Source organism: Parasteatoda tepidariorum, chromosome X1 (assembly GCF_043381705.1).
Source record: "Parasteatoda tepidariorum isolate YZ-2023 chromosome X1, CAS_Ptep_4.0, whole genome shotgun sequence".
NCBI lineage: Eukaryota > Metazoa > Arthropoda > Arachnida > Araneae > Theridiidae > Parasteatoda > Parasteatoda tepidariorum.
The window spans coordinates 19,676,230-19,696,574 of NC_092214.1; the positions used below are offsets into that span (position 1 = coordinate 19,676,230).

Consider the following 20,345-nt stretch of genomic DNA (forward strand, 5'->3'; position numbering starts at 1 on the left):
TATATATATATATATCTGTCTGTGCTTGTGTGTGCGTTGTTTTCGTACGTTATTAAGGCTTAAGGCAAAGGGGGAGCGCTTCTTCTTGTTTAGTGTGGCGCTATCTATGGCCAAGAATTCAACTTTTGCCACACATATACGTTACTACCTATTTATAAGGTGAACCTATTCATTCATCCACAGATCGTAATTTTGACCTGAACTATCAACCTTCAACTATAATTTGTTACATATATTTTGTATTTTAACTCCTATGTCCTCGAATTCACTTTTGCTAGTTTTTTTGTCAGCATTTTTAAAGCTAAAATAAATTATGACTGATCAAAAAATTAGTGCTCTTATATCATTTTTCTCAAAAAAATTAAAAATGAATTATGCTACCACTAATATTTTCGTTACTAATACTTTTTGAAACATCAACGTATTACTGAAATTGGGAAAGGGGCGTGAATTCTTATTTCTCCAAAAATTCTGCGATAGGCTTTGTTACACCAGTGTTCCTCGTGCCATCAAACAACCAAGAAGGGACAACGAACAAGGTGGACCAAAGAAATTGAAAAGAGTAGCTGGGGTAAATTTAAAAGTAAGAATTTGAAATGGTTGAAGAATATGATGAGAAATGCATAAACTTACTCAATATCTCCGTTTAATGTGATCTCGATAAAACAAAATGTAAAAAATATTGTAATAGTCAATGAAAGTGAAAATATATGTGAGAATATGCGTGTGACAATAATCTTAATAATAACACATTTAATGCAAACTGAGTAGTTCATAATGAAAATTTTTAATCTTAATTTTTAAAATTTTTAATTTTTAATCTTAATAAAAAGTCATGCAATATTTGGGTTTGGGTCTTAAAAGATTATAATGTTAACTGTTTCGTCATATCTGTTTACATGTTCAACGTTCTATGTAGTAAATTTCGAATAGTGTGGTGTTTCAAAAACAAATCGATTTGTGACCGAAAAGCAGTCATTTGCTTTAAAAAATAAAATACTGGAAGAACGCACGAAATTCAGAAATTGTAAGTAGAAAATGTCCAACGTAGAAGTGTAGTTTTCTACGTGGTCTTTCATTTTATAAAGTAAGGGGTAAAATGAAATAATACCTACCATATTATGCCAATACAGTTTGTTTCCAGAAAGTAATGTTACTGAATTTATTGAAAATCTTGTATGCGTTCCAGCACTCTCAGATCGGTTGTAATAGGAAAAGGAGGTGGTCAGTTTACGCGAGCGTGGTCGCTCAGTCATCTAATAGTAAACGAGGAATTCATAGATATTCTGGCTTTTTCTAGAATATATATTAGAGCAATGACTCGTTACTTTCTCAATTGCTGTTAAGGGCTGTTCTTTCGCGAGAGTTTTCAAGTGCTGGAACAAAAAGATGACTAGGGGACATAGGGATTGTAAGTCACCTGGAGAATCGTTGGTACCTCTGAAAACTTCATCACTGACCTCTTCATGACCTTCAAAGAATACCTTGTTTCATAGATAGATTTGGCGTTTCGAGGAAAAATCATCACCAAATTCCGCCTTTTTTATAGAAAAAATTTCCAAAGCATGGCGGCCTTGTGTTTCAGGAATTTATCCTTGTTCACCGGATGATCTTAGACAACTACACACGCATGAGTAGAACACCCTACCAAACACAACCGACCACGTATAAAAATAAATTAAGAGAAGTTACTTTTTGGAACAACCAGTGCTTAAGTTTCTATACTAATATTTATTATTAAATAAGAAAATGTAAATGTAAAATATGTAACTGAATTTGGGAGCCACAAAACTACATAAATATGTTGAGTATTACTAAAAACTATATTATTGATAAACCCATAACCATTATTTATAACTACTCTCACATAAAGAAAATTTCCATAGCCAAAATAAAAATAAAAAAGTGATGACCTTAGAAGCAAAATACAGTTTTTTGTTATTAAAAGCGCATAGACAAACAGTAGTTATTGATTAATTTCATTACACTAATTTCAATTAAAACTGGTAAACTTTTCCATCTTGAAGAAACATACAAACATATTTTAATAATTATCGAATAATCATCGAAGACTAAAGTATGAGTGTTTTAGTATCGTATATCACTCGAAATTGCATCATTCAAAAAATATTCATAAATGTACAATCTTTTAGTATTGAGCGAACAAATGTGACAATATTGAATCTTTTGCAATGTTTAAAAGGTAGTCTGTAAATAACAGGAATTTCGGAAAACAGAAATACATAAATTAAAATATTTATTACTAAAAGTACAAAATTCCCTCTCCGAAAATATTTTTTATGTATTCTTGCTAATGACCAATTAAGATGCACCTCTAATGGATTACAACTAAATTTTTTTATCACCCACTTGTAAATTTCAAGAAATGTACGAAGCACTGGTTAAGAACTTGAACGCATTTTGTAAAAGAACTGACCTGGTGATTCGCAGATTGTGCAATAGCTTCATCAGCTAATTCATATGAATTTGTGAAGGAATCATCCAAAGGAATATCGTAACTTGGAGATGTTTGCTTATGAATTTTGCTTTGCTTTGTGATGGCTTCATGATCAGACTGGTTAAATGCTAAATTATTGCTTTTCAATTCAATCCCATCCAAAGAATTAAAATCATCAACAAAACCCATGTTCACTTCCCCAGTTCTACAACTTTCTGTTTTCGCAGATTCTTGACTTTCTTCAATCACCCTCTTGAACTGAGCATCGTATGGAAGACTTTCCTTCGTTCTTAGAAGCTCGACGGCTAAAGAAAGCTTATTTTCGTAAAGATGCTTGCTTTTATTCAGGAAGCTCTCACTTTCATAACGGTGGGGTATAAGTTCTAAATCTTCTGAGCCAGCGTCATCTCCACTATCAGCTTCATATACGTTAATTTCATTGCTCATAAGACTTGATGGCACTTGAGATTCTGGATCAATTGATCCACGATCAACCCGATTTTTATCAACAGGGCATCGTACAATTGGACTTGGAGATCTGCTTTCTGTGTCGGATAGATCTTCGAGACTTTCGTCAAAGGCTAACTTATAAATTGAGTTATTGGTATACAAAGAATGTGTTTTTGGTAATGTATTATCAATGATTTTGCTCTCAGAACTTAAAGCATCTGAATTTGTATTATAAAGATATGGCAAATATGCAGATCGTGTTGCAGAAACAGATGGGATTTTAGAAACACATTCATTAATATTTTTTGTGTTGTGTATGGAACTAAAGTTTTGAGTTCGATTGTTATTCGATAACGTTGCACTGACATTGTTTTCATCAATATCCGTAATAATTTTATTCACAGTACTTATGATATCAGGCAAGGACGATGGGTTAAAATTGCTTTGATCGGATTCTGCATTGTCGCAAATTATATCAGACGTTTTATTGCAATTTGAAAATAATGTGGATTCTTCATTAACTGCGTCCTTCTTTTCATTTTCCTCTTCAATTGGATCAAATATTTTGCAAGATGCTTGAACATCAGAAAATGTATTGTTTGGACTGTTGTATGCAGCATCACAGGCATCATTCTCGCTCTTTATTGGATTTTCCTTTTCATTTCCAATCAACTTGTCTGTAAACTCTGTTTCAATTGGCTCATGACATTTCCCATTTGAGTTTGATTCGAATCGAGACACTTCATGTTCTTGTATCATATTGTTTGTTTCAAAATCAGTCGCAGATGAGCTATTTGGAAGGTCACAGTCATTTTTTGACAAGTTCTTGTCATTCAAAATATTTTTCAACTCCTGCTTCGAAATATTGCTATGCACATCACAAACGTCAACTACTTTCTTCTGTCTGTTGGGAGGTTCTTCATTTCTTTCGCTTTTTGATAATCCCATTTTATTGTTTAATCCAATATTGTCATCTAGTTTTTTATCTGTGTTTTGATTATCCTGCTTTTGAGCGGTGTGCTTGGGAACATCAATCTTTTCAGAACTCGTTTTTTCAAATTGTCTTGGTATGCTTCTTGCTGGAGTTTCTATTTTTTCATTAGGTTTATCCTCAACATTTGACTTTTCCGGTATCACTGCATACTCAGCATATCCATTCTAAAATAATTGTTAAAACTACATTAAAACAAGAACAAAAATAAGAATATTATAAATTATTGCAGAAATTCATTATAATATAGAGCGCGACAAAATTGCGGTAAGTAGTTCTACAGTGAGAAGGTTTTAGCTCAGTCAAATAACTTTTCGTTTTTTTCCTCTTTTGTACTATTTACGTTTATTTCAAACTTATAATTGTAAATAATTATTTGTAGTAACCATAGTAAAAAAAATAGAATATCGTTAACAACGTAGTTGTGATATATATGATTGCTTGGCGTTTGCAATGAGAGCTTGCATTTGATTCTTTGACTTGAATATTGCCAATGGTATGTATTTTATTTACGTCGCACTAGAGCTGCGCAATGGGCTATTGGTGACGATCTGGGAAACATCCCTGAGGATGATCCGAAGAATACCATCAGAATTTTGATCCTCTGCAAAGGGGATGGCTCCCCTGCTTCTGTAGCCCGACGACCTGAGCGCGAAACCGAGCACTTTACGGTCGAACAGTTTAAGGAGGGCCGATACCGTGCTCCCTCGGTCCCTACGCAGGTTGATCAAAGTGATCACCCACCCACTTACTGACCGCAGCCAGTGATGTTTGACTTCGGTGTTCTACTGGGAACCGTGTCTTTACAATCAGTCTACTGCGGGACTTGAATATTGATATGTTGAGAAAGTTGTTTGTTATTTATGAGCTCAATAATGTTCATTGGCAATATAATTGAATATTGCCAAAATGTTCATTGGCAATATAATTGAATATTGCTAATGAACATTGTTGTGTTCATAAATAACAAACAACTTTCTCAACAGATCCAATAAAAAGAGGTACACAGAGGAGGCATTTTACATAAATCAGCATAAACCTTTAACGCTATAAAAGTCACAAACTATGGAATTTATCTAAAAGCTTGATGATATAGCAAGCTCTATATAATTTTCAAAAACAATATGGTCATCGAGAATCATTCGAAACTAATAAAACTGGCCTACATGGAGAAATTTTGCCCATGAAGCAACATATTTGCCAAATCAGTTCGAATGTTTGAAAGAGAGTAATTTAAACTCTAACTAAATTTCGCTTAGTAGTAATAAGTATTTAGCTAATAAAAAATATTAAAGTATTTAGTTAATCGAAATTTTTTTATCATAATAAAATAACAATAATCTAGTATTAGGCTCAAAATTACTTAGCATAAAAATTTCTTTTTTATATAGATTAATTGAAGAATAAAATCGGTTTTTTATGTTAGGGTCTGTACTAAATCCTACAAAAATTCTAAGTTTTGAAAACATCTATCACGCTGAAGTTGTAACTGATGACTTATTTGAGGTTCTGAATACCCGAAATAGCAAAAGAGGCTATTTCAAAATAATTTTGCGTAAGAATTCATTCATTAAATATTTATATTATTGTTTGTTATCATTTTCTATTAACTGTGCAGTATGCCATTAATGGGCATGACATTTTTCAGTATAATTTAACTCTTAAATTTGTACTTTCTAATCCGTTTCTCAATAAATACATAATTAAAACTTTTCTCAAAAAAATGTTTGTTACCGAAATCGCAATTCTTAAAATAGATTCCAACCGCACAATAAATATTAAGTACCTCCACTGACCGTTGAAGTCAATTTTAATATAATATGCTTGAAGTTTAAAGTTACACGTTTTATCTTTCGCAAAATATTTTAATTATTTAACTCTCATTTCATTTACCTTCACTTGAATTTTAAAATAAAACTATTAATGTCATGACATTTATGCATTACTAAGATTATATTCAAATGAATGAGTTGCCATATTTTTACCGCAGTCTCTATTCTGCCAACTAATTAAGATGCAATATTACTTAAAAACGTTGACTTAAAATCAATGTTTACTATAAATGAAATAATTTTCATAATGATAAGAACTAACTATTTTCTAAAGAAACTGAAAAGTTTTGCGGAAGTTTTAAGAAGAATGAAAGGAAAATAGTTTATTACACGCATTTAATGATAAATGCTACCAATCAGCCATCGAATAAAACATTTTAAATTTTAAAAAGACATTTTAAATTTTACTCAGACAAAGCCAAAGACTTTACCAAACTAGGACTTAATCAACAAAAGTTTTGATTAGATTTTAATGTGATGCAAATAATAAATCAGTTTAATTTTTTTAAACTTACATATCTCCTTCTCCTTCGTCTATTTCTCCAGTCATACGGCGAATATTGGGCTGGTCTTAGTGCTGACGCAGGAAACAAGAGATACACAGTTTCTAAATAAAATTATTGAAATAATTAGTTCATTTGTGAGCAAAAAACTAACTTATCGAATAGGCTTTCTACAAACAACCACAGTAAGTTTGCTAAAAGTCAGGCTAATTGGAAAAATCTCCAGTCTTTTCTAATCAACACTTTTTAGTGTTATTGCAGTTATTCTATGTTTAGGGTGGGCAATAAAGTAATTTCGTTTTTAAGTGTATTTTTTTATATAAAAAATGAACTTTAATCATTCGAATATCTTACATTCTGTTCAATGACCTTTTGTCATCTTTCAGATAACTTCACAAACCAGAGCTCATAGAAATTTTTGACCTCATCTGCAAAAGTGTCATTTGAGGTCGTCGTCATTGCTGAAATTTTTACCATTGAAAAAGTTGTGTATACTTTGAAATAAAATATTGCATTCCATCACGATAATGCGACGTCTCACACATAATTAACAACACTTACGAAATTATTGGATCTCGGTCGGAAAATGATGTTGCATCTCCATATAGCCCAACTTTGCCCAATAATATTATCATTTACTTTAAAGTTTACAAAATGATGACCTCGAAACGATGACCAGTAATAAAAATGACCTCGAATCCTACTTGGTTGAATTTTTTGCTGATAAAGACCATTAGTTCTATGAGGGCGGGATCATGAAGTTACCAGAACGATAGCAGGAGATCATCAAACTGATTGAAAGATATTCGATTGCTTTTTGATTGGGTAGAAAAAAATTGACTTTTATTTCACACTAATCTGTTTACTTTCTTGCCAACTCAATACGTTTAGACTTATTAGGAAATATATTATTCAGTGGCCAGTTAGTTTATTTCTATGGTGACTCTGCTAGCCTCATTCAGTCTCCACATTCAGTCTTATTAAAAGTTTATCGCATTAAGTTTAAGAAAATTCAATCTGTTCGAGTAATTCTTAGCTCATTTCTAATTAGCCTAAAAGCCTATACGCTTATTGTAATAAAGCCTGTAAAATATCAGGAAGATCAGAAAATACCACTTAAGCTCATGCAATGTAAAAAGATTATAAGATTCGCAAACAGCTGTTTTCAATAAGTCTGGAATTTTCAATTAGCCTGAGTTTTCAATTAGCCTGAGACATACAAATAATATCACAATAATATGTCAGAAACAAAGAATTTCTAGAAAATGAATAATTGTTAAAAAAATATCTATAGAAAATCAATTATTGTCAAACTATTAAACGTGTAAAGCTTTTTAGAGTTTATGGATAAAATTTATTCATAGAAATTTATTCTTATAAATAAAATTTATTCGTAGAATCAGTTTATGTAACGAAATTTAAAGGGGTTAAGAGTAAAAATAAGCTACTCTATATTTTGAGAAAATATCTAATATATTTTAAATATATTTGAAAACTGATGTGAAAAATCTAAAGTTCAAACAGAAAACAACTAAACCGCTCCTTATTTTTATGATCTTTACACTATTAAGAAAAGAGTACACATGGAAAGAGTATTAAATGTATACATGGATGTATACATTTAAAAAAGTTGCAAGTATATTTTGATATTTTTTGCATTAACTCATAGGGTTTTTAGCAATTTTCCAATATTTTTATAAATGTACTGCAGAAAACTAATATACAATTAGGTTGTCGAAATAATTAGTAAATATCTTAAAAAATTTTGCTTACCACGGGCAATTACACCTCACTAAAAATACATTCAAAACTTAGTGATGTATAACTTATTTGCACTTTCAGTCGATTTTAAACTTAAACGTTAATCAGTCATTGCTAGAAATTTAAAACATACTACTTTAACTTTTAATTCATTACTAAAAATATATCAATTTTATTTTCAGGCACTTTTTTTCATCGGCATATTTCAATTTCGATTCTATTCGTTACTTACTAAAAAGCAAATAAACAAATAAAAGATGGTTGTAAATTGTCAGTTTTTCAAAGATGAAACTTGTAAATAATATCGAAACAGTAATTTTATTGTTAATTGACACAATTTTTTTAGCCTACTATTCAGGCTCATGTTTTATTCACGCTTTATAATTAAACACTATAATGATAAAAAATATAAAAAAAATGGAGCATTTTAGTATTACTAAATAGACAAGGATGATTAGAACTGATTTTATATTTTATTCAACTCTTTTGTTAAAATAAACATAAAAAAATTTGTCGTGAATTAGAAAACATCAGGAATAAACTTTATGAGTTTCTAAATAAATCGGAAATACAATGAAGAAATTATCGATTTCATGGTTGGTCAAACTTTCAAGAAATGATTATTAATCGACCATTCGAACACTTTTTTTCCAATGCCCACCTGGAGAAAAATCTTTCGTCATACAGGTTGGCCACTCTTTCAGCGGCACCATATTAGGTGGGCCAACGTTGCTCCCGCAGTAAGGACATATAGACAGAGAGCGAAAGAAAATCCATGCCGTGCCCGGGATTCGAACCTAGAACCTTCTTGATGCAAGATGCAGTTCTCTGACTCCTACACAGGCCGGTCAGCTCCATTAGAACATAATTTCGTTTACTTTTTCAGAAATTTTTTTATCTACTGGATTATGTAAAAGTTAAGTTTATTATCAATACAGTTTCTAGCATTCACCAATTTATATGCGTTTATAGTTTTAGATACAATACGTTATACGTTCATAGTTTTTGATACAATACGTTATACGTTTATAGTTTTTGATACAATACGTTATACGTTTATAGTTTTTGATAAATAAAATTATGAACGTTTACTTTAGAGATATTTTTTATTCAATATCACAGTCATTTTTTTTAAACTTTCAAAATTCTACGAAAAACAGAAATTACACTTGTTATACAAAATTTTAAGTTTATAAGTAAATCGGAAGTAAATTGAAACAGATTCTAACAGTAGCCAAATTTTAGAGTAAATAAAGTTTATTTTAGATGTAAAAATTAGCCAAATTTAGAAGTCTTTTTTAATCGGCAAGAGATGAGTTTAGGTTCACAGAATTTGTTTAAATCAACTACAGTAAATACAAATGTTTATTACCAATATAGTTACCGTTGCACTGTAATTTAATAAAATTATGAATTCCCATTTTATCAATATTTTTTCTTTCATTCTACTGCTATTTTGTAAAAGAAATAATAAATAATCGAAACCAAAAATACGATAAAAATTGTTAAGATTTTAAGTCAAGGAAGATATTATAAGTTCTTGGAAACTTTTGAAGGAACATTTTATTTAATCGACCGTTGACGCATTTGTCTTGCAAAATTTCTTTCATCATTTACATTGCATACTATTCAAAAATTTAGAGTAGCGTAAATAAAAATATGCTTTGCTATCAATAAATTTAATCTTTGCGCACATTTATTTCTCCACATCACTAATATTATTTTCTATCAATTATCTAAATTGATTTTTATGTGATGCATGCAATCTAATTTTATTAAATCATTTGCAAATGAACACCAAAAAATTAATAAATTAAAATATTTGTCAAACAAATTGATTGATTGTTTAGAATAAAAATCCATAAATATAAATATTTAAAAAATGCTTATGATATTCAAAATTTTACCTCTCTCTCTCTTTTTTTTTAATTTTTATAACATTATTTTAAAAAAATATATAGCTCCAGATAAATTTCATGTCTTTCAAATTTTATAGCATTCTTATTTTTCCACAATGTTGTTCACAAATCTTACAATAATGCTTAGATATGCATTGATTTTCTGAATTTAATTAAATGACTTGGGAAAAAAATTTGTTTTTGATAGAATTTAAAGGGCAAGTAAATAACGTAAATTAAACACTGAGTTGTTACGTTGAAAGCTGCTTGAACTAAGCGGTTTTCATTGAGGTAAGTTAATATCAGAGCTGAAACTTAGATGCTAGCGCATGCGCGCCTCAATTGGATAACCTCCCCCAAATACTTCTATATTAGTTTGCTTTTCAGAACGTGATCTGTATGTAAGATTTTTATATGTCTGCTTGTTAATCATATACCATTGTTAATGTTGTTTTGCCAATAAAATATGTTATTAATTAGTGCTGGTATTATCCCGGACCTCATAAACAGTGACAAATATTCTTAATCCGTTGATCAACACTTTATAAATCGTTATAATTGGTTCATAAAGCGTTATGGTCAGGATATAGAGCACTAAATTTGGTCAAAGATCAAGAGAAAAAATCTAAAACTTGAGTTCAAATAAAAAATAAAATTATATTGTTAACACATTCACTCTGAGTCAAGGAAGCCTTATCAATCCGGAAGTACAGTAGAAAAAAATGTTTTGCTTTGCGTGGGTGTTTTAAAACACTCATTCATTTTCTTAGAAGAATTTCAGCTTGGTTTTTGATAATGCAATTTAGTAGTTAATTGAAAAAAAATAATTTTAATTTATGGCAAACAGAGAATGTCAATGATATAATATTAGATAAATAAAGTATTTCTATAAGTTGTAGTCCAAAATATATTACTTTTCTTAGAAATTTACTGTTTGTTATGTATTGATTTAAAGTAATAACATTTTATTCTAAAATTTAAAATAGGAAAGTTATTTTTATATATAAGCTCCATAAACAAATTTATGCGTTAGCAAGTTTCAAGTAATGAAGGTTTTAGTTTGCAATAATACGTTTTGTATCTTTTAAAGAGTGAAAATGTGTACATTTAGAAAAAAAAATTTTTAATTTGGAAATTTTACGGAATATATAACACAAAGATATTGACATCAATGTTAGTTTCGGTAAAATTCAAAACTGTTTTTTTTTCTTCTTCAAAACAGTGGTTTTTAAACCTGCAGTTTTTTCCAATCTTAATATCGAATGAGTAAATTTTAAACTTTTTAAAATTATCTTAATTACTAATGAAATAATAATTATGCTTGCTTATTCGTTTACTCTTGCCTGATATACTCAATTTTTATTACTGCCATTTTGTATAGAAACAAAAAAAGCAGATTATCTTTACTTTTTCTTAAAATAAAATTTCTGGTAAAGTTAAAGAAAATAATAAAACATAACAGAAATAGACAATTCTTTTGGCACTAAAAATATTTAAATGGAATCTTATGTCTTCATTTTTCCGTACCCAGTGATATACCCATTTTTTATTACTGTCATTTTGTAGGGAAACAAAAAAAATTTACTTTTTCTTTAAATAAAATTCCTAGAAAACGATAAAGAAAATAGCAAAGCATAAAAGAATTACGCATTACTTTTGACTCTTAAAATACTTGAATGGAAAGCTTATATTTTTATATTAAACTAAAAAATTAAACGGGTTAAGAAAATTAGTAAAATTCATACACTGAAATATGTTTCTGAAAGTTCTTTATTTACCTATAGGGGAAGATTATTCTAATTTTTAATCACAACTGTTGATTAACACAAAAACAATTTTTTTTATTATAGACTATACATTGGGAAAAATTTACAATTAAAATACTCAGTAGTTTCAAACGCAGAAAACAAATTTTAAAGAAAATATAAATACATAATGAAAAGCACAAAATACAATTAATGGAAAGTTAAAAATTTAACTTCGTAATAATAAAGTTTAAAAAACTAAAGCCGAAATAAAGAAACCAGAAATAGAACAATAAAAGCTAATCTAAACAACTGATTGCTTAATTTGCTTAATTTTGCTTAATAAAGATGCTCTCTTTTTGATAATATGAGAATAATTAAAATAGTAATTATTTACTATTATTCATTACAAAGAGAGACGTGAGAAAACAATGGTAACTGCATTGAAATAAATAATTTTATGAAAGTGTCATTATAAAGCAACATCGTTAGAAAGCTAGCTATAAACAAATTAATTACGCATTAAAAACTCAGTTAATTTTCTGGCACTATTCCATTACATAAAAGGAAACAAAAAGCACTGCTATTTTATTTAGTTATGTCCTATACATACTGTCAACATTGTAACGTCTCGTACATTTATTTATGAGAATGAGATGAAATGAATAACGAATTTTGATAACAGAGTTAACAATAGATTGCATTAAAAGCATTTTAAATAATTTGCAGAATAACAAAATAGTGAAGAACCATTTATCAAAGTTATCTTATAATTATTAGAGGATGGCTACTTTACATTTTAACAACAAAACAACAACGAAAAGGTATTAATATTTTTGATTAAGTAATTTTGATTTTTTAGCAATTTTTCTTAAATATTAGTAATTTATAATGCTCTGTTATGTATACTAAAAGTCAATCAAGAAAGTGCTGTAACTGAAATGTGAAATAATATTTAAATTTTAATAAAAGTGTAAGAACTTGTAATAAATTCTTTTCTTTGTTCAAATTTCTTTTTCATGGTTTTGAAACCATGCTAGTTGTAAATGGTTAAAAAACCGTATAGTTTTGTTTTCATGGTTTTATAACCATACTAGTTTTAAACTGTTTTAAAACCATAAAAGTTAAAAAATATTCTTTACTGTAAACTTTACGGTAAATCGGATGGATATCTTGCCTGTTATTTTACCATAATTTTAGAATGAAAACTCTAACACAGTAGTTCTATCTATGATATAAATATATTTAGATCAGAGTATATTGCATTTTATAAGCTAAAGTAACGGAACGAAGTCCACTGGGAATATAATAAACAAATATAAACTACCACTTTTTCGCATTGACTCTTTCCATATGTTTTTGGGATGAGGCATTAGTGAGTTAATACAGCTTTAAAATGTATACGAAATTTGAACAACTTTTACGAGTAAAAACAATGACAAATGAATTTCACCAATAATAAAGATACCATAAAAATGAAAGAAAATTGTATTGTTTGATATTGTTGGAGAAGGAAATGAACCAAAATAACAATATATATGGATGGTGTGAATTATTGTAGTCAAAGCAGAATTTAGTTAATTTTAGTTACAATCAAATGGTAAATCATATCTCTAAGGGTACTGAGTTTCCTTGTCTTCTGGATTGGGTTCAAAGTTACAAGGCTATAGAGTTGAACATTAGTAGTCGAAAACCCAAAATTGAGTCGGCTATTCAATGACGGTTATTAAAAAAGAAATAATAAATCAAATGGTAAGCCGTAATGGCGTTCCAATGTGGTGAACCGGGTTCAAATACCAGCGATGGCTGGTCGATACGAATTCCGCATCCGTCTTGAACCGACCACAGTGCTGACATAAAATATTCTCAGTGGTAGACGATCATGGGTTAGAGTCCCCTTGCCGTCAGGCCAACCGTGGGAGGTTTTCGTGGTTTTCCTTTCTATGTAACGCAAGTGCGGGTTAGTTAAACCAAAAAGTTCTTCACGGAGGCAAATTTCTTGCAATATTTGATCTGGAAGCTCCCTTGTCTTTTGAATCAGGTTCAAAATTACAAGGCTAAGGAGTTAAATACTAGTATTTCGAAACCCGAAAAAATTGGGTCGACTGTTCAACGACGGTAATAAAATAAAATAAAATGATAATTTCGGTGATTTGAGAGGGAAATTTAGAGAATCATTATTTACCTGAAGTACGAAAGACCTGTTTTTAGTCAAAAGTACATAAAATATTCTTCCAATTTTAATGAAATTATATAACATGTAACATATTGGTGACAAGACCTTGAAAAGAGGCTTCCGGTTATTTCATGTTCAGAACAAGGTTTTTTATGTTCAGTAATTATAGTTCAAAACAACTCATAATAATAATTGATTCAAAATGAACAATATGCTTCTATAGAAATAATTTACAGAGCCTTTGTTAAAGAGTAGTAAAGGAGCGGCAGGGGTATAGTTTGAAACAAGCATGAATGAAAATGACTTAGTAGCAAATGATGAAAATATAATATAACCTCTTTTTCATTGACAAAATCATTTCCTATATTCCTTCATACGTAAATATATATAATCAATAAATCTTACTATCACATTATTACAGTAATGCTTGAAATGAAAAAAAAAATACATAGGGTTAATTTTAAGGAAATAATATTTTGCAATTATTCCTACTTCACCGGTAAGTATTATGTCCGAAATTTAATCGGAAGAAGGTTTATAAAAATGGCTTACAAAATTAGGTTACATTTTCTTTTTATAAACTAATATGTAAAGGAAATGTAAAGTTATGTAAGTATTTTGAATCGATGAAACTCTTTTGGAAAATATTTTTTTATTTCTAATCCTTCTATTTGACTTAACCTCTATAATAATATAATCTCTTTTACAATATAACCACTATAATAATATAATCTTTATAATAATATAACCTCTATACTAATATAACTTCGCTAATAATATAACCTCTTTCTCATTGACAAAATCATTTCCTATATTCCTTTTTACGTGAATTTATATAACCAATAAATCATACTATCATATTATTACAGTAATTCTTGAAATGAAAAAAAAAATACATAGGGGTAATTTTAAGGAAATAATATTTTGCAATTATTCCTACTTCTCCGGTAAGTATTATATCTGAAATTTAATCAGAAAAAGGTTTAAAAAAGTGGCTTACAAAATTAGGTTACATTTTCTTTTTATAAACTAATATGTAAAAGAAATGTAAAGCTATGTAAGTATTTTGAATCGATGAAACTCTTTTGGAAAATATACTTTTATTTCTTGCACTTTTATTTGACTTAAAATTAATTTTTCCCTTTTAATCACCAATATTTTAATATAGTTTAAATATAATAGTTCAATGTTTATCTTTCTAAGTTTCGTAATCATGTAAGAATCTATTTAAATTAATATATAAAATAAAAGCTTTTTGTGAAAGACTACTGTTCCAGACAATCTTGCAATCTATACTTTATAACTTACCTTATAAAATTATTTTGATAACTAAACGTAAAATAACTGTATTATTTTTTTTAAAAAAATTTACAAAAAATTTTTGATGAAGAAAAAAAAAGATTAATGTAAATATACCTACGATTTTATTATTTTATCCCACTAAAGAATATATATATAAAAGTAAATACATTTATTAACAAAGAAGAGTATTGTAAAAAATAGTATACGAAATAAACAATAGACAAAGAAAGAGTATACAATAGAATAATACTTTTTTGTTGCTAATTAATAATTGCGAATTATTTTACATTATAAAGAAATTCTCTATTTTCAAAAGATTTCGAATGTTTATTATCAAAACTTAAAAAATAATTATATTATTGTTCTGAATATTTTTATAGATATATTGAACAAGTATTTATTCATTAGAAATAAGTACTTATTTATCTTATTACCTTAATTATTATAAATTTCTTTTAAGAAAATATAAATTTTATTCTGGGACATTGTGAAATATATTGCAAAATTTTATAAATTTTATTATTTATTTCATCATATCATCAGAAATATTTATAATTTTTTATATAAATATTTTATCTTAAAAAATAAATAAACTTGCTGCAATAACTAATGTCTTAAGTAATACATCCCAAAAAAGAAGAAAAATCACTATCCCCGGTATTTTGCTTAAAAAAAATTAAGAAAAATCACAAAACAAATGAAATTCCGTAAAAAAGAACAAGCTGATCAATATGCAATAACAAACTGTTGGTTGCATTTTTTAACAAATCATAAGTTAAAAAATAATGTAAATAAATGAAAACACAACTTGAAGTTCTTAAAAAATTTCTTTTATCTTTCAAGATGAATTTTATCTTAAAAAATATTGAATTTTATAAAGACATAATTATAGTGTACATCTGTTCTAAAACAATTTCTGATTTTTGAACAATAAGCTTTAAAATTATGAAATAAAAACAAAGATACTTAATAAATTAAACGTTTGCGTAATTCGAAATGAAATTTTAATTATATTTTGAAGTAATGAATTATTTGAATTTTGAAGATGTCATAGAAATAACAATATTTTTAAAGAATTAACCGCCATAAAAGAATTGTCACAAATTTATACACAAACCCAAATAAAATACGGAACTGAAAAATATTCATACCCATTCACATCTCGATGAATTAAATGCTTGTTTTAAAAGATGTAAAAGGTTAATTAGATTCTAAAATAATGGATTGTTTGAATTTTGATAATTTAAAGAAATAACAATATTTTTTTAAAAAAAGTTAACATTAAGATATTGTCACAAGTTTATGTTCAAAGCCAAAATAAATCCGCAACTAAAACACAACTATTACTTATCACATTTTTTCATGAAAAATTTTTATTTTTCAGTACTAAATATCAAAATTATATAATAAAATGAAAAACAAAAAATTTAATAAACATTTGTGTAACTAAATGTAAAATGCTAATTAGATTTTAAAATAATGGATAATTCAAATGTTTATTATTATATAATTAGCAATATTTTTAAAATATTTAATTACCGTTTAGGAATTATATATGTTCGAATCCGGAACTAGAACACTTCCATACCCTGTTGCGTCTCTATTATGAAAAAACGTACGTATCACATCAAAACGTATTTTCTAAGAACGGAAGCACTTATAAGGGGCGCTTTTAAAGGGCAATCGAGGGTATTCATTATCCTGTCGACCCAATGACGTCTTAAAGTTGGATTGTCAATCATGGTCTTAAAATAAACAATGCTCTTTAAAAAAATTGTTCGACTGAAAATTATATAACACATCTAACTATTTTAAAAAAATACGAATTATATAATTCTACTTACCAAAAACGAAAGAAGACGAAAGCGCAGTTGATGCGACGGAGCGCGTTTCTGTACAACAATTGAAAATGTAAGATATTAGTGGGCTTAATTGGGCATCAGGAGAAAAACGAATAATGTAAAAGTCACCTCTGAGAGATGAGGAAGCTCAGTAACAGGACTCGTGACGCTCAGAGGATGCTTTCGTCATTTTCTTCTCAACTTTTTCTCGCCGCACATAACTTTAGGCTAGTAGTAAGGGTTCTAAACTCACCAGTGGGATCGCTCTAGTCGCGTTGAGGTTTTTCTAATTTTTCTTTCTTTCTTTTCCTTTCTTTTTTTTCTCTCTTTCGCTAGATTTATTTTTTTCAGTAGTGATTTTTATTTTCTGAAAAAGCGTAGATTTAAAGTAGCTGTTTAAAATAAACTCTAGCTGACGACGGATCAGCGTGAGGAAGGATTCTAAAAAGAGATGTTTTCAATATCAGCATTGTTGTTCTAAGGGGGTATTCAAATAGAGATTGGGAAACAAATTTAAACCCCTGAACTTTATAGATCAAAAATCATCATACTTGTTCAGTTCCTTTTCATAAAACTAAAGAAGTATTCAAAAATGAGTACGCGACGCAATATATAGCCTTACTTACTGTTATACTTCTAGTAAGAGCACGTTGATTCACTATTTCATTAATTCACTGATTAATTTATTCATCCATTCATTCATTGGTTCATTGAACTGTTGATTCACTGATTTGTTTATTCATGGATATACTCCCTTATTGATTCGCACATTTTTCTGATTTACTAATTCATTGATTGGCTCAATTATGATTAAATGTTTAGGGGTTTTTTTATTCACTGGTTCCCTCCTTCTTAAACTTATTTGTGCTATCTACTTTTATACATGTAGTAAGTACTGGTTCTAACTTAAAGTAAATAGCTGAATCTTTTGTTGTAATAACGCAAAAATTCTTTTAAATGCAAAGAAAATTTTGGAAATGATTTTAAATCAAATATTATCAACTGAAAATTCATCCTTTTATTAATTTGCTTGTAATTTCTCCTTCTCTTGAGTATTTTTCTTTACTATATTCTTATTTAACACTTCTTCTTTCAGCTCTAAACTTGATAGAAACTGACTGATAAAATATGTCAAAACAAAATTAGAGGCTTTTAGACTTATTTTTTTAAATAAATTTGAATTGAATTTAAACAACATTTTTACAAACTTTGCTACATATGTGTTAAACTGAGTTTTGTACTTTGTCTGACTACCTTGAAGTCACAGACAAATTTAGGTTTATGAAGGTTGCACTGCAGATTGATGCCGTAAATTCTTTTATCTGGACTACACGTAAAAATGACTTTAAGCTACTTACGGTATCACACTTTTTACGTATTTTCATTGAGTCAATTTGCATTGATTAACTTTTTAACATTGTCATTTCCAGCTCTAAATTACCACATAACTTTGAAAGGATTATAAATAAACTAGTTAAATTATTTTTTTCTCCTCTAAAAGGTTTTAGCGTGTAAATGATCAGAATGATTCCTCCAATTTCATATCAAACTGAAAAATCGATTCCTAACAGAAAATATTCCATTTTTTGCCGTAAAACTTTGGAAAAATTTTATCAACTTTTTTTCTTCTACTATTCTGTACCAAAAGTGCTTGTTTAAAAAATGTAATACCGCAAAAATCAAAAAACATAAATTGTAGGATTAATAATGTTTTTTAAAAAAAGAAATTCTTCAAACTATTGCTTAAGCAGCTTAATAATACAGATTTTTTTAATACCTTAAAATAATATAAAGAGTTTGGTTGTCTGTCAGACTATAATTAACTAATTCTCAGTTTGAGAAATTTTCGAAATCTTTTCATTCGAAGTAAAGTGCTTTTATTCTTAACGATACTTAGAAAATTTATATGAAATATCTTCGAAAATACATATTATTACAAATAAATAATTAATTTTTATTATGTATTGTCAAAAACAAATTTAGTAACAGCACAAAATAAAAAGTGCATCAAAAAATCATAATTCATACTACACCAGATTGTGAAACATGTTACACACATGTGAGAGCGTATGATTATTTTTATGCTATCTGTCAGTGACTTGATCTCACAAAGTTATTGCGGCTCACGTTATAAAACAAGGTCGATCAGTGATAGAAAGTTGCATATATATTTTTTTTAATCTCAAATAATTCTTATACGCTTACTAAAAATACGAATGAATAATTCGTTGTTGGAAAAACTTTTTCAACCATAATACACGACATCATCGATTGCATCCGGATTACCGGAAATACTAATAAACATGTGGAAATGAGGGCGGAAATAAACTATTAAGGTGCATATTTCTTCTCTTCATAAACTGAAAGCGAGAGTATTATTTAACAACTTCATCAAAAGGAATTTTAGATTTTTTGCTCAAAACTAAAAGCGACTTAAATGTCGAGGAAAATAACTAAAGAAGTTTTATTTCAATATTCGTAATTATCAGAGTTTATCGTGGTAAGAAGTAATTAGGCAAATTGAGAGTAATGATCAATAAAACATTTCTACCTAGATAAAAGTTTCAAATTTGGTCCATTGTTACCTTAACAGATAAAAGGGGAAATCGAAATTTTCTATTTCATATTTTGTAACTATCGGGGTAATTGCCCTAACTGACATTAATGCAGAATAACATGTTACTATCCAGATAGAAGTCTCCAACTTCAGACAATAAATCCCTTATCATATAATAAGTAATACTAAAAAAAATTTCTTTTTGATATTTTGTAACTATCAGGGTAATTTGGGGAATCACATTAATTGACAGTAAGACGAAATAACACTTACAATCAAAATAGAAATCTCAAAAAAGAAACCTTACGTTCCTTATCATATTTCAAAGATGAATCAGAAAAAGCTATATTTCTAAAAATGGTAATTAGCCTAATCAACAGTGATGCTAAAAAACACGTCCCACCAAATACCATTATGCGTTTGGTGCAGTATAGCCGATTCAGGCTCTTGTGGCACTAATATGTGAGGAGCTGAGTTCATATATGTGGACTATATGGAACTGTAGTAAATTTAAGAAGCCAGGCCAGCCGGCCTCACAGGCTATTCGAAGAAAGATTTCTAACCCTCTAATTTGTACTTGAAATACTTATACTGTGTATTCAAAGCAAAGCTGCCGAAAGCTGGAACTAATGTGGAGCAGTGAAGTGGCTAGTTCGTGACTGTGATGGTCAATGGGGAACCGCGAAACAGTGAGTGTATTCATGAGGACCAAATGGTCACCGTTGACGGCCAGTCATACATATATAAGCCCAAATTGCAGGTACAAACGTACATTCTCTGAAAAACATACCTGTTTTTCGACGGATTTGGATTCTTAGCTTTCAAAATGGG

At 28.6% G+C, this 20,345-nt stretch overlaps 1 protein-coding gene across 2 annotated transcripts in view; it reads right to left on the reverse strand.

The window, feature by feature from the left end:
- LOC107453671 (putative uncharacterized protein DDB_G0282133) overlaps positions 1–20,345 on the reverse strand; it is a 38,008-nt gene that overhangs the window by 1,848 nt on the left and 15,815 nt on the right. For both annotated transcript variants that reach the window (XM_016070580.3, XM_016070581.3), the window contains exons 5-6: positions 6,247–6,338; positions 2,438–4,066 (exon numbers count right to left, since the gene is read on the reverse strand). In XM_016070580.3, coding sequence (XP_015926066.2) covers positions 2,438–4,066; positions 6,247–6,338 — 1,721 coding nt within the window. The remainder of the gene's footprint in view (positions 1–2,437; positions 4,067–6,246; positions 6,339–20,345) is intronic.